This window comes from Rhea americana, unplaced genomic scaffold (genome assembly GCF_003343005.1).
Source record: "Rhea americana isolate MKP2758 unplaced genomic scaffold, rheAme1 scaffold_283, whole genome shotgun sequence".
Taxonomy (NCBI): Eukaryota; Metazoa; Chordata; class Aves; order Rheiformes; family Rheidae; genus Rhea; species Rhea americana.
The window spans coordinates 451,389-466,766 of record NW_028186405.1 but is presented as its reverse complement, the minus strand read 5'-3'; the positions used below and the strand labels follow the sequence as shown (position 1 = coordinate 466,766).

Here is a 15,378-nt window from a genome sequence, read left to right as displayed (position 1 = left end):
GTTTGTGCAGGCTTCTGTACTGTCGCAAAAAGTGCTTGGCAAACAATCTCAGGCTTCTTCAAGAGGAGGGAGATGATGCTCTTAAAAAAAAATCAAATGAGCATGCAGTAAATCTCTGATGCAGAAGGTAAWGCCTAAAGTAACTGCAAGAATCTGAGAAAAGTGAAATTAGGACAGAAATAAATGTCCGTTACTGAAGTTCTTCTCTAATTTCATGAGCAAGTTGATCAATCATTTTGGATACATTTTTTCCCTAAATGTTAATACTTTATTTGTCTTGTATGAAGTTAAGATTTCAAAAGAAAAAAAATGTTCACAGAAAGCCATATAGAATTTAGTCGTTCTATAATGAACAAGGATAGAAAATACACATATATAAAATGCTATTAGCCTGTTATTATTGTTGTCTTTATTTCACTGATAGGATCCCTGCAAAACCAATGCTTTCCTATTATTTTGCACCTTTGGGGAATCAAATAGTGTAGCGTTTCAGTATCTTTTACTCCCACCTTCAAATACCAATTTTTGGCTGTTTAAAAATTTAAACATCTCTCTCTCTCTCTCTCTCTCTCTCTCGTTCCCCAGTGCTATCTAACATGCTTCTGAAAAATCCCTGTTGTCCAATTAAATCATGTGCCATTGACATACCTAATGTAAAGTGCTCATATTGACAATAAGATATAGTGTCTCTGTGTCAAGGGACTTGCTATGCTATATAGTAACAATATATTAAATATTATATATATACACACACAAACACACACACACACACACACACACACACATATATATATATATATACATATACACATACACCCTGACCACCAGCACAGCACAAAATAGTTGCACTGAATACTGCCAGGTTCTGCGATGATATGTGAAGGATTCACTCTGTTATTCTGAAGTGAAATTCAAGTGATTGCATCAATAAATCTGTAGTTCTTAGCAGTCCTCACAAGGTCAGTCATAACACTGCAGTTATTATTGCAGCAAATCCAATAACTAATGTCAGTTGATTAAGAGACAACTCTGAAACAAAGAAAACTCATTATTAACATACAAAATTTATTATAATGGGACGACAAAATCAAGTTAACAGTGAATATTTTTCAAGTTTTCTCTTATCTTTATGAGATAGCATTTGTAGAACTAGTTTCTTCACAACAGCTAGAATTAGCCCTTTTTAATATGCACTCAAGATAACAGAAACCCCCATAATTAATGGAAATCTGAAATTTACTGCAGTGGGGCTGTATTTTCTTTCTTTCTTTTTTTTTTTTTTAATCCTTTTTTGTGCTTTAAACACCAGTAAAAAACCCCACCTAACTTTACAGTTTTCTTTCAGTTATGTTTTGCTAGAGCAAAAAMTGAATTTAGGCTGAGTCTTTTTTTTGACCTCCCCTTGATTACTTGGCTTCATCCTATCAATCATGATTATGTTCCTGCTACAATAATTACACTTTTTAATCAATTTCCAAACAACATTGCTCAGTGGCCTGTGACGCACAGTTAAAGTCCATCCTAAGAGAGGTCATACTGAAAACGACCAGAAATAATGCTTTTTACAGATGGGGAGGAGGAGTTATATACAAGACAGAGGGATCACCTTCTTATCAGGCTTTGGCGTTAATTCAGTCCAGCACTGAAATAATTATAATTGTGCACTTGACTGCTAAAACATGAATTAGTTCTCAGCTGGATACTCCAGTGAAACAATAACATAAGCTCTCCAGTTATTGGGGGGATATATCTTCCAATAAGGTCTATTTTCCTAAACATACAAGAGAAAACTCTATTTTGAAAAGAGTGCCTGTTATAATTTGATAATGTGACCTTGCACTGTAAACCAACAACTCACTGAGTTGACTGGCACTGKCTCTGCCCCAGCACTGACATATTAGTAGCTTCTCTGCTCTGATGCTGTTAGCAACACAGCTTTGCTTTGCCTGGGTAAGGCAGTAGACCCTAACAAAAAAAAATAGAGTGTACTTGAGAGATTTTTGRTGTAAGAATTTCTGAACATAGTATATAAGACAATCATGAGAATATTATTTTTACTGTCTCAGAAAAACAGAAGAAAATACAAGAAAAATCAATGGAGGAACCAATGTATAAACGTGAACAGGTCCTTGTCCCAAAACATTTTCTACAGTGAAATTTTGGTCGCTCAAGTCAATGAGAAAACAAGTATCAACTTCAGCTGCAACAAGACTGAATCCTTACAAGCTAAGTRGGTGAAAAGCAGGGATAGATTGTCCGGAAGAACTATAGAAACTATAGTTCTGCAGAAACTGCAGAAACTATAAGGCAACCAGATCTGTTGGTTGAATGGGAACAGCCCTGCAAGCAGAAGGACCCTTGAGAAGTTTCCTGCTTGAAGTAATATGATTGTTTATTTTTTCCAGGTTTGCCACATACAGTGCTGTGCTTTGTGGTGTTTGGATTTTGTTAGTAATCAAAACTTCTCTTTTTCAGAGAGCCTGATTTATTACCCCCTCTGACTTTCAAAGTACCGCCAAGACAGAAGCAGCTGGCAGAGGAAATTACTGCCAGAGAAGCATCAGCRTATTAAACCGCTTATTTAAAAGACATAACTATGTGAACTTTTTCCAGCATTTCRTTATTTCAGACTCAGGATATACTGTATCTAATATAGAAGAATTAGAGCAAACCATTCTTAGYATTGCACTGTGCAAAGAGTGAGACTACACTACAGAAAAAAAGCCTTCAACTCTCTYAATCTGGTATCCAACTTAGTGAATCAAGTATGCTTGTAGGGCTTGGTTATGTGCACAGAGTTATCGTCTCCCTTGTAACAGATCTGCTGTACGTGTTCATAATAATCACTAATGTTTAATTTAACAGACGGTCGGGACCTGTTCAATTCCCCTTAAGTGGTACAGAGCACGGTTATGTCATTCCCAACGTTGAATTAAAAGTAGAAACCCAACACCAAGTGATGCTGCTTATTCGGTATAAGGCAATCTACCATTTCTACAGCTTCCTGAGTCTTTCTGATCTTAAATGTATGAGGCAATTTTACATTTTCAGTATTACTACCTTTTCTTGTCATTTAAGGGGCAAAAGAGGGGGGACATATTAAAAATGTATTAACCCTACAAGTCAGTAATTTATTTAAAAGTTAAATTGGCGTCCCCTGTTAATCTTTCTTATAGTTCCCCGCATGAGGTAGAAAAACTAATTGCTTTTATYTATACAGTCCCGTTAGAATACAGTGCTTTACAGCCAAGCAGACRAAACAAATCGCTGCTCTCAGGATAGTGCTGTCTGCAATGAACATAACGGGGCAAGCGGGGACGATAGTCAAATGTGGAGGAGAAGTTACAGGAAGACTAGGGCTGGAAAAATTAGAAAGATGATATCTTCATCTTATCACTTCTGGAGAATTAAAGTAGGAAGTAGTCACGATGGATGTGACAAATCAGGCTTTACCAAAAAATGACACGCAGTCCAATTCRGCCGGAATATCTGATAATCCAGATATCACTCATTATTACTGCAATAAGGAAATAAAAGGAGAAAAAGCAATCAATTGTAGAGCAGTTTCCTGTATTCCCTGAGTACTCTTTTTTTTCTTCCTAAAGTAGCAGGACTTGTACCCAGGGATAGAGTTAAAAAAAAAATTACTTTATTAAAAGGCTGCTCTTCCCTTTGTTTTTTCATTGAATCAGCATGTGCCTTCTTCTTCTGCAGTTCATTTTAGACTTCAGCTTAAAAAGTCCACATGCTACATCATGACAATTTTCCTAACAACTGATTTCTCATCAAAACTTGAATTAAAATGACTTCTACTCTTGCATGAAATTTTACAGATAAGCTTTTAAAAATACATTTTCCCCCATACCRATAGAGTTGAGATAGAGATTTTTTCCCCTAATTTTTATTTAGCTGTTATGACTATTTTTTGATTTTGTTTAGCTGTTATGGAAAAAGACCACCAGGAAATACATCACTGAATTCTCTAGCACATGAGGAGAGTAAGTTCAGGTGCATGTTTGATCAAACACACAGYTTTGAAAGCTAGTAATATACAAAATAGAATAAGAAGTCTTTTAAATTTGTAAGTTCTTTCTTTATAAATGCTTTCAGAATATTTTGGTCCAATTGCTCTATCATTTGGCTTTTTGTTTTAGTCAGATCTAATAAAGTTGCTGGAATTCCACTTCTGCAAAGCAAGAAATTCATGTAATCAAGATGGATGGTCTTTTTTTTTTTTTTTCATATTATATTTTTTAAATAGGCTGGATGAAATACATGTACGGTTACCAACTTGAATTTGCCTCACTCTCCTGCCTCACTGACTGCTCACCGGGGGACTGTCATGACCCAGGCTGCTTCTCACAGCTTAGCTTCACCCTATGGTGAACATACACTTGTCTAGCATACAAAGGTGTGCACAGCAGAAGTTATTCTTTTGCAGTCCTGATGTATCCTTTCCAGCATTATTTCCCCCACTCTGCAGTAAAAATAGTAAATTTTTTAAGAGAGAGAAGAATAGGATGCCTGCTTTTTTCGTTTTTTTTAATCCCCCCCCCCCAATATGCCACTCTTCATTGTTGAGCAAACATTTTTTTTTTAACTTGTATTCTTACACAAATGAATAAAGGAAGTATTTACATTGAGAAGACTTTGTGAAAGATGTGTAAGGCTGTTTTCAGTTTATTATTGAAGTTTGCTATCTGAGTATCAGGGATTTTACTCCCTCAATTTCTTTTCTTTGTTTTCTTTTTCTTTTTTTCTTTCTTTCTTTTTTTTTCTTTCTTTCTTTTTTTTTTTTAGGGCATGGAGATCATTGGAAAATAATTGCCAGATATCTTCCTCATATGCTGCCATCCTGAGTGATTCCAAAAATGCAAATAGACTCTGAATGCCATAGAAAAGGCAATGTATGCTTGCTCAGGGTACCTGCATAGCCTAATTATCAGAAGCGACTCACGCAGTAATGAGTTCGGGTTACCCTCCTAGCAACCACAAAAACCATAATGGAAACTGGCTGGCAGCAGCCGCTACCTGTGGCACGACGCTTGGTGTCCATGTGGCCTGTGATGCAAGTCCAGTTGTAGAAGATTCAATGTCTAGCTGGAAGCTCTTCCCTAYGGATTTTTAATGGTCCAAAGGGAGYCCAAAAGGATCATGACATAGCTTAGCCCTAGRTGCTCTTAGACAAAACAAAGGGTTTCTTCAGCATGATGAAGTGCAAAACTCATTTACCTGATACTGAATTACTGTTATTGTATCAGTCAACTATAAACCAACTATAATCTCATTAGCTAAGCAACAGAAAATTGCACATGGTACTCACAAAYAACTTGGAATAGTTTATACTGTTTTTTTAGCTTTTTGCTAAAGTAGTTTCATTTGTTTTGCTTTTGAAAATCAGCAAGTAAATGTGTGGTGGTGGTTTTTTTTTTTTTTTTTAGTCATAAAGGTGCAAAGAAAAGCTTAGTCCATGTGAAGAATTTGCTACAACGTGTCTTCCTTTGACCCATCTGCACTTCTTAGATTGAGCTTATTAGACAAGCTGATACAGTTAGAAAAGGAGGACAAGATTTTCACTTCATGAATCTTTACATCAAGCCTTAAGACTAATATTAATAAGATATTAGGTAAAGTATAGACCCAAATGGGATGTAGTAGCTAAAAAGTAAAACAGATTTTATTCCTTTTAACATCTTGGGATATAAGGCACACAACTGATATACAAACTCAATTCACCCCCAAAGCTGTTGTCTGCCTTTAGCTTCAGGGGGACGCAGTTCATCCTCTAGTCTCTAAATTATTCGTAAAACTAAAAAAAAAAAGAGAAGTGAGAGCAGAAACAATCCCATGCAAGAATATCCTAAAGATTCCTTCTACTGATAATCTAGATAGATATTCTGTAAACAAAAGCCCCCGGATACACACATCGATTTACACTACATAGCTAAAAAGATGGATTGCCAAACACAAACTTCACACAGGAACTGCACTGAAGAGGAAGGAATAGCAATTAAAAGAATAGATTTTTAGGACAAAGTCACTAACTTCACTCTTTTAGTGAATGTTGAGAGATTAGTATCATTCATGGAGCTCTCTGCTGCTATCAATAACATGCTTATTTTTTCATCCGACTGTTAAACACTTTGTTTCATAAAGGAGTAGCAAAGGATAAAAATAATTCCACAAAATGATGRCGATTGAATAGAAAGATGAAAAAATTCAATTGTACAGTAGAGATGAGACATGTTTTCTAGCATGCTATATGTTTATGGTGTGGAGAAGTCTTCATTGCCACAACAGGAAGAACAATGTTGGACTCCAGAAACTGAGGGTGTTCARTTCAAAGGGACTTCTTTGTTATAATGTCTGGCTTTGCACCGTGGATACAAACCAGAGGCGGCAATTTATTTAACACAAGAAACAATACACTGTATTACATACACTGATGAACTGTGAAGAGTCTTATGGTTGTTGCAAYCAACATGTTGAAATAATAAATACATCAATATAAAATTAATTTCTCATTGTAATAAAGAAAAATACTGGATACGCAGAAACATATGTTTTCAAGAAAATTAGAGAAAAAATAAAATATATTTCTTCAGAATAGGACCAAAAAATGCTTTGCTGATGGGAAAAAATATCTAGAGAAGAAACAAAGCCTGTTGAATAATTTTTACTTTCTAGGATTACTTAGTACAATAAACCACTGCAATACTGGGTTACAAATCTGTTCACCTTAGTTAAATCATTCCTGAAATCAAAACTGATCTCAAGTTTGGCTGTCAAAGCCACTTTCCATTTCTGTATATCACAACACTGTCGCACCTGTGGCTTARGCTACTCAAACTCTGCAGTAACACTACTTCATACAATCAGCTTCAGAGTTTCAGGAAAACGAAAAAATCCACATAAAATAGAAAGTTAGCAGGTAAGGGTCTAGTATACGATGCAAGGAAACACAGGCTTATTCACAAGTTCTGTCAAATCAAGTATTTTTTTGCACTGCACATGGCTTCCATGTCTGTTTCTTCAAAGGGAAWCTTTAATGCTTTTAAGCATAAATTTGTGCTTAAATGCACACAAACCAACATGCATTTATCAACAAAAATTTAATCTTCAAGCACTGCACAGAAATGTCTACACAATTAAATTAAGTCAATGTGCTTACTCTTCATCACTGAAAACATATTCAAAAGACGCAAGCACTTGGGAAATCTGTCTGCGCTGATCTGTGTTTTCCTACGCCTCTTCAGAAAGCCCACCCGAACGTTTCTGCCCTTCCAAAACGCCTCCTTGCACGTTACCTTCAGGCTTGTCTGCACGCGAGGACTGCAGCGTTCCCAAAGGGCCAGCGCGCCTCGGCGGGGTGCACACCGTAAGAAAATGAAGAGGAGAAAGCGCAATTCGAGTTTTGAACACAAACACTACCACAACGATTTTGTGATCCAGTGGCATAACGCCAGGCATGCGTTCAGCCTTTCATGGTGAATATATTAGTACGTCCTATACTATGTTCTGCTTCCTTCTGAGGTCAGCATTTCTGGCTTGTAACGTTTGATTTTGATTAATTACTACACCAGGAAAACTTTGTTTCAACTCTAGATTGCTTGTTTTTAATGTACTGAAGCATGCCCTTCACTTCAGTTTCTCCTAACATAACTTAATCTTGGTGTTCCTTTTTTTTTTTTTTTTTTTTTTTTTTCCCTGGAATAATGTCTATCCCTCTAAAATCTTTACTCATTTCCACAAAAATACGTCCGTCTCGCCTCCCTGCTCCCCAAATAGTCTGTTCCTTAAGACACACTCTCTCATTTCTATTGCTCTTGAATGTCAGAGCAATGAAACATCCAGCACAAACGTGAAGCGAGGCAGGTTCTCCAGATTTCTTGCATATTTGCCACTGCTCACCAAATCCTTCTCTGGCATCCCTTGGGGATGCAGCAAAATAAACACAGTAATTCAGCTGTCCGTGACTGTTCTCATCCCCGGACACATGGACTCTCTCTGGCTACCTGCATTCGTCCTGTGCTGGTCAAATCTGCTGCGGGAACGTTTACAGCGCAGAGCCATGMGAGAGCCTCCTAAGCCAGATCCATATAAGCTGGCGTATTTAGGTAGGATAACTTAATGCCTTACAGTTACGCTGGTTGTAACTCCAGAAGTGCTGCAGCCATCCGCGCCAGCTGTGGAGAGCTGTATAAAACTCCACTTCCACTGGGGCGGCTCATCGTGAGCGTGCGGAGCCCTGCCGCCCGAGAGGCAGCTGCACGAGTGCAGCGCGTGCCCGGCGGAGCAGGATCCTGCCGAGAAGGATATGGCAGTAAAGTGTCAGAGCAGAAGTTCAGGCACGTTTTCCAGACCACTTTGCCATGAGAAAGGAGTCGCACAAATGAGATTCTGCTTTGCGTACTCTGAATACATTAGCTGCCATTTCATCAAAATCTACTTAGGCAGATAATAACCATGTCTGTGAAGGCAAGGCTTGACCTTAGATAAAAATAAGGCATGACAGTCAAATTTGGAAGTCAGTGACCCAAAGCCTCTATAGGGCTCTAAACATGTCCATCAACCTTTTCTAAGTGTAGTGCAAATCTATTGACACAAAGGACCTGCATGCAACAGCACTGGGAAGGTATCAGAGCATCAGACTTATGTGCATTGAAACAAAATCCATGCAAGATTCGGGAAACAGCAAGAGGGCAAAAAAGCATATCCTTTTCTAACATCTCCTGTGCAGGGAAGAAGCAGATGTGAAATTAGCGTCTCTCACATGTGACATTACAGCATCAAAAAAAGGTCATCTCAAACACCAGGCAGACCATTCATATAGAGCCAAGTCCTCTTCCGGAGGGCTTCTGTTGCCACTTATACATTTTAGGAGTATTTTTATTGTGCTTATATGTCACTATAAAAAATAATTTACGAATATATCTCATTCATCAGCTCGTATTCCCACACACTTTAGAAACAGCATACAAGTTTAATAGTTACCATATCCCTTTGGCTAAATTTGGTGAGTAGAAATATTCAAAATTACTTCCAGAGAACCTTTTTGAAGATATAAACTGAGGAACCATTGTCAGAGTATAGATGAAAGATAACTATGACAGATTTGTATTCTACTTATGTCATATAGTTGTCCTGTGCTAAAACAGTTAATATAACTCACTAAATCAGAATAAGAAAAAAGTCAGTCGAGTTGTTATAGTAACAGATAAAGGAATGCACGATGTATTAGTTATCAATGCTTTATTATTGAAAACAAAATTGAAATTCTCTTATCTGGCACATAAACAATTATTTCTACAAAAAGGAAAGCCTACAAATCTGATAATTTATACAAATAACAGGTTTTCAAAAAATAAAATTTTAATTTAGTAAACTTGTCTTGTGCTCTTATATTTTTTTTAGCACTGTCTGCAATAATCCACCATAAATCCCTGAGCAGAGAGACATATTTTAAACATGTTTTAAATTTATCCCAAAAGAAGAAAGTTATCAAGCCTAGACCTATATTAAAAAAAGTATTCAGGGACATTCTTGTTAAATTTATGCTAGTTGTTTTTTCTTTCTTTTCTTTTTTTTTAAAGAAACAAACCAAACAGTTATCAATGCAAGCATGACACTGCAATGAATGAGTGCTACCCCCTCCCCCTTTTGTGCAATGAATAAAAATTACTAAACAAGAATGAATACAAGTTGAAGGAGACAAATAACATAGTGAATGGTTACGACCAAGAAGCCATCAAAATTTGATGACTGTTGAACAAATAAAGCTGCAAGATACCACAGTTTTATACTGAGTTCTGTCATAGGTACTATCTAATTATTTCTATAATTTTCCAGAAATTCAGAAAAGAGGCAGAATAAGTTCAAGCTACCATTGTATTTTACCATTGGTTTCAATGATGAAGTAGAAATTCAACTTTTGACCCTTCAATTTTGCTCTTCCAGCCATATGGTTATTTCAGAAAAACTTGACACATTCGACAAAACCGAACAGTTTTGCCCCTCTGGCCCTTCTSGAAGGCCAGGAGTGAATGTAGCAACATGGTGTTTTAGTAAACATGAAAAAAGAAGGGAAACACACGCTACTATGTTTCTTGACTCTACTGACTTTGAAATGCTTACTCCCCAGTGTAATTCAATATGGATCTAAAATCCAAGTGTAAGGGGAGAAGGACCAAGAAGCAGAGTACACTCAAGTGTCCCCTTTGCCATTAAGTACACACACTAACCACAAAAAATGCAAGGATATCAAATAAAAGAAATAGCAACACTTAAACTATTGCGTTAATGACAGATAATGTTGCTGTAGTCAAGTAATAAATAAATAAATACAGCAAAGTAATCTTTACAGTATTGTTGGAATGGTGCTTAATAGTAAGAAAAGCTTTTTTCAGTAATAAAGGGTTTTTTAACAGAAGATCCTGAAGTAGCTTCAGTTCAAGGTGCTCTACCACTTTAACATCATATCTACCATTATGAAAAGAACACTGAAGCAGATACAAACAGGTCATTAAATGAAATAGCGAATTTCTTAGAAGCAATAATACTTATTCTGAAGAAAGAAAGCAGTTAGCAAATGGCCTGGAAAAATCTGACTAAAGCTTCAATACACTGCAATTTTAAATAAATTATTTTTACATTAAAAATGAAGATTAATACAGTAACTAGGCCAAATCATTCCAAATCAAAAATAAATCGAACCTTACCAAAGCATATTTAGATATTTCACAGCTCTGCTGTATGTCAGAATACATGTCAGAATACAAACAGAATTCTAGCTTTTGGTTAGAATCTGAATATTTTTTTAAAAAAGAATACCACTGTGAAAAGTAACTGGCAATGACTGTTGCACATTCTCTTGACCTACACTGTTTTGAGCATGATCCAATAAAAGCCAGTCCCTTCAGCTACTTGCTAGCCTCAAAGTATATCATTCCCTTTTCTCAAAATTGCTGATGAAATCTCATTTGTAGTTTATCCAAGCACTAATATTTTCAAATCTTACTTGGCTGAGTTTAAACTCAGTCTTATCTGAGAGCAATACGAAAGATTCAAACACATTGTTCTATAATACCAAATTATTACTTTTTTCTTAAGATGACAGTCTGACTACACTCATTTGATATCAGGGCAAAGATCAGTCTTGTTTGTATTGATCAGTGAGGACATTAAAAGACACCTCCAGCTATTTTTTTTTTTAACATCTCTACGTATCTACCGTAGCATATGGGCTTCTCCTTGCTCCTTGTGTCTAACCCACAGACATTAGACTGTGTATCATATGAAAACTTCATCAAAACTTTTAACAAGCTGAAATTATACATATACACTCAGTGAACAATTTTGAATACTGTCATCTAATCACAAGTGACAAGTTTGAAAAAAATAAAATTGGCCRTATAAATTGATGTGAAATTGATAAGCAAGTGGTCCTAAGGTRAGATACAGCAGCATTAAGACAAAACTGCAAACACACTGGATTTAGTATACATTTTAATGAGTTACAGTCTCAGCAAAATACGTTAACCTACTATTACCRCTTTTACTCCCATATGGCTTAGTGTATACCGAACAATTTTCCCTTAGTGTTTCTATGACAGTATACATTTCAAGTACCCACACAGAAATGAGCAATATGGGATTTGCAATGGTTTATCAAGTATGCCAAAACACCCTTGTTTAATTGCAATGTTTCTAAATATTTTTGTGGGGTAACACTTAAGTCCATCATGAATTCCTCAGGAAGTCTCCCTTTTTACTTGGCAAAAACAAACTAAGCCAAACAAGCAGAATAGCTTCTCCTAGCAGCAATTAAGACCTCTGACCCTTGCAGTCAAGTCCAATGAACGCTGTGATCRGACAACTTCGTGGAAGTTCTAGCTTGGGACTTGAATTAGTTTAAGAAAAAAAAGTTCACAGAGTTTTCAGCATCATGTTTTGGATGTTTTTAATCCTTGTTTCTCCATGATATTCCACAATTTGCGAAGATTGGATTGAGTGATGACGTCATCAGGTTTAAGTTGAAGAGCAAGGAGGTAGTTTTCTTCAGCCTCTTTGAGTTTACCATTGAGATGGAGAATGGCTCCAAGATTCATTAAGGCAGCTGGATACTGGTACAAAAAAAGGAAGGAGAAATATTAAGAATATTTTAARTTTTTCTTTTCAGACAATCTTCTTCCACTTACACAAATTATTCCCTTATGTTTGCAGGCATTTCATGGAAGCAATTTAGCAATTTAAGCAAATAGAGATAACCAGAAAAAGTTTCTGAACAGCTGCTAACTGTGTACTTTGTGCTTTAAACAGGGCAAGCTCTGGTGTCTACAGACATAGACTTCTCTCTTTAATGAGAAAACACAGACCTCATAAAGCTTTACATGTGGTAATGCTGGCATACTACAGTTTCCAAGAGAAAATTAAAGTAGTCCAAGAGTGGATTGAAGACAGGAATTTAATTTTAATTCAACCCATTGCCAATAAAGAGTTTATAAYTGGCAGGAATAGTTAACACATTCAAACTCATCCTTTTTTTCCTCTTTGTCTTAATTATAACAAATAGAAAATAAAATCTGTCCTCAAATTCTAAAGATGTTCAAGGGTCCTAGGATATCCATTTAGATTCAGGCTATGGCAATTATTTCTTAATGAACARTTGAGTAAAATTAACAATGGTGGAAACACATGTTATTTTAGTAACAAAGATGTCAAGAATTCATAATAAACCCATTAAAAAGCTCTTAACATTACTAAGAGACTTTTTTCCTGCTTTTTTTTAGCTGAGACAAAATGTTTCTCATTTTTATTGTTTTTAAATCTTTAGATTGTTCCATTATGACATAAATGGTCGCTTGTTGTAATCAAATACACCTAGTTGCTACAAGGTTAACAGATATTACTAAGGTAGAAAAAATAGATATCTGAAGCTGAGAAGAAGACAGCTTAACCTACCATTTGTATATAACACGCTAGTAGGATGTTATAAATCTGTACCTTGGTTTTCAAAGAAAAAAGGGTRGCGGGGGGGAACTATACAAAGTCCATTGAGATCCTCCTCAGGTCACTCCTCAGTATTTTCAATGAGCTTCAGAGACACCCACTTTTCAAGCTGCATAGCTTTGCCTTGGAGGATAGGGTTTTCAAGACTCCTTTATCGGTGTTCATATCAAACTGCAAGACTCTAAACGGTGAAGCCACATGGAAACTCACCCTGACTCAAATATTTCTTTTGGGTGTGTGTGGGGGGGTAGTTCAGGGCTGCTATGCTCTAGATGCCCTTCAGTGACAGTAACTTTAGGAACCCAGTCGGTAGAAGATCAGTAAAACATGCTGTAGAGGTGGTCTCCCAGAGTATAAGCCCTTCCAGACCGACGTGGTAGTAGGAAGTCATTAGGATGAGAAGGACTTAGCTATGTTTCAAACCTTTCCACTAGCAAGTTAAATTTTTTACTCCTACCCTTTTGATTCAAACTTTCAAAACAAACAAACCACCAACAAAAAGTAGCAATTCTTGTAAACAAACATGAAACTTTGTAGTGGAAATCTTGTTCAGAAAAGATTTTTATCTCCTCCAGATATTTTCTGTGTTTTAACTTTCTTCCTGATTCTTTCCACCTATTGAGATATGCATCATAAAAACTGATAAAGACTGTGATCTATCAAGCTTTCAGAACAGCTGCTTTCCAGAGTTTTAACATTTAGCCAACCAAAATGAGTTCAGCCATCCTTACCGTAAATACCATAATGCTAAGCCAGAAAAATTTGAAGATGCTATTTTTAGATGTAATTTTTCGTGCTTAACCCTGACAGATTAATTCCCCCCCAACATCAGTTACTGGGTCTTACTAAAACAAACAAACCATCGCATCCCACCTACCAACCAGATAGGTTTTATGCAGTATTTTCAAGTTAAATAATCTCCACATTATCATAGCTCCCACTTTGCAGCGGCAGTCATACATGTCATTTTATATAATGAAATAACACATTCCTTAACTGAAGACTTTCTGGCTGCTAATTGAAATGATGCAAGTGAGACTCATAAGGGAACAGCTCTACTGTAAATGAATGACTGTTGAAATAGCCACATATTTCTTATATTCATTTATTTTTAGACCGAAGTATCTGAAAATGGCCTTTTTTCTGTAGCCTAAGAGAATTTTCTTTACCTGATCATGAGTAGGATGGTCCATTCCCATCAAATATGTTCCATATTGGTCCAATTAGGAGTTATGAATAAAATAACCTTTTGCAAGAGCTCAGTTATAACCATGTAACTGTCTTCTCACTCRAAATATAATTCTATATGTTTAGTTAGACAAAGCTTACAACAGATAATGATTAAATAACTTTAAACCTAGAAAAACTCATATTAAGTAACATACACTTTAAAATGTGCTCAGTTCTAATTCTAGGCCATTCACAAACATATTGTCTAGGAAGTAAGATAGTTTTCTCATAGTTTTCCCAAATTCCTCTGTTGCCTGCTCTGTGCTTCCCATCCTTACCCCCCCACAAAAAAAGGTATGTATATAGTGTTAACCCATTACTCTATAAAAAGTTGCATATATGCATATATAGAACTTAACATAGTTGAGAAAACTCTTCTTCTGCCATCATATCTTTAATTTGGTAAATCATTTCAGTATAGCAATCAACAAAAATGTCCAGAAAAAAAGAACAATCTACATGCTTTTTAACTGAACATGAAATTTTCCAACTTATACCTACCATTCCTTACTTCCTAGATATCCAACAATATTTTAGACCACTATGCTCAAGGGAAGTATATCTATGTAATACGCGAAGTGGTAATTCATTTCAAATGGTGCTGAAAGTWCATACTTCATGTTTCAAATGAGAAAGCATATAGGATTTCTGAAAGGCTACTCCCTAACTTTGTAGGGTACCAGTCACCCCACGTTCTAGGGCTTAYTGCAACAGCCACAAGAGTTTTGTGTGACTTAAGGAGTGTACATCAGCATCATCATTTCCTGACAACCATAAACGATGGTCTGAGGACACAAAGCAAGCCACAGTTGCTATAGTTTTTCTTCACATATATTGCCTTTTATTGAAGACAGCTGATAAAACTTTTCAGTATGTTAACAAAGGCAGTCAGCAGCTACCAATCCAATAACACAGGACTTGTAGCACTGTATAACAAATGACACCACCTACTACTTCAGAGACTTGAAAGGAGAAACAGGCCTTCCTTCATTTCCTTTTCGAGACAGATGCTTTACATCAAAGCAGCTGACTGGCATTTCTATTAGGGTTATAAATGCTGTCTTTTATGGTCTATTGGGAATTGTTCCCTTTATTTGCATTTTTCTTGTGGTGTGCTCGTTTCCTTAGTGGGTTTTTAGG

At 36.2% G+C, this 15,378-nt stretch overlaps 1 protein-coding gene across 1 annotated transcript in view; it reads right to left on the bottom strand.

Moving 5' to 3' along the window:
* Positions 1-9,237: 9,237 nt before the first annotated feature.
* The window catches only part of TMTC2 (transmembrane O-mannosyltransferase targeting cadherins 2), a 149,777-nt gene continuing 143,636 nt past the window's right edge, over positions 9,238-15,378 (bottom strand). Inside the window, exon 11 of the mRNA XM_085308817.1 lies at positions 9,238-12,122. Coding sequence (XP_085164943.1) covers positions 11,943-12,122 — 180 coding nt within the window. The 3' untranslated portion in view covers positions 9,238-11,942. The remainder of the gene's footprint in view (positions 12,123-15,378) is intronic.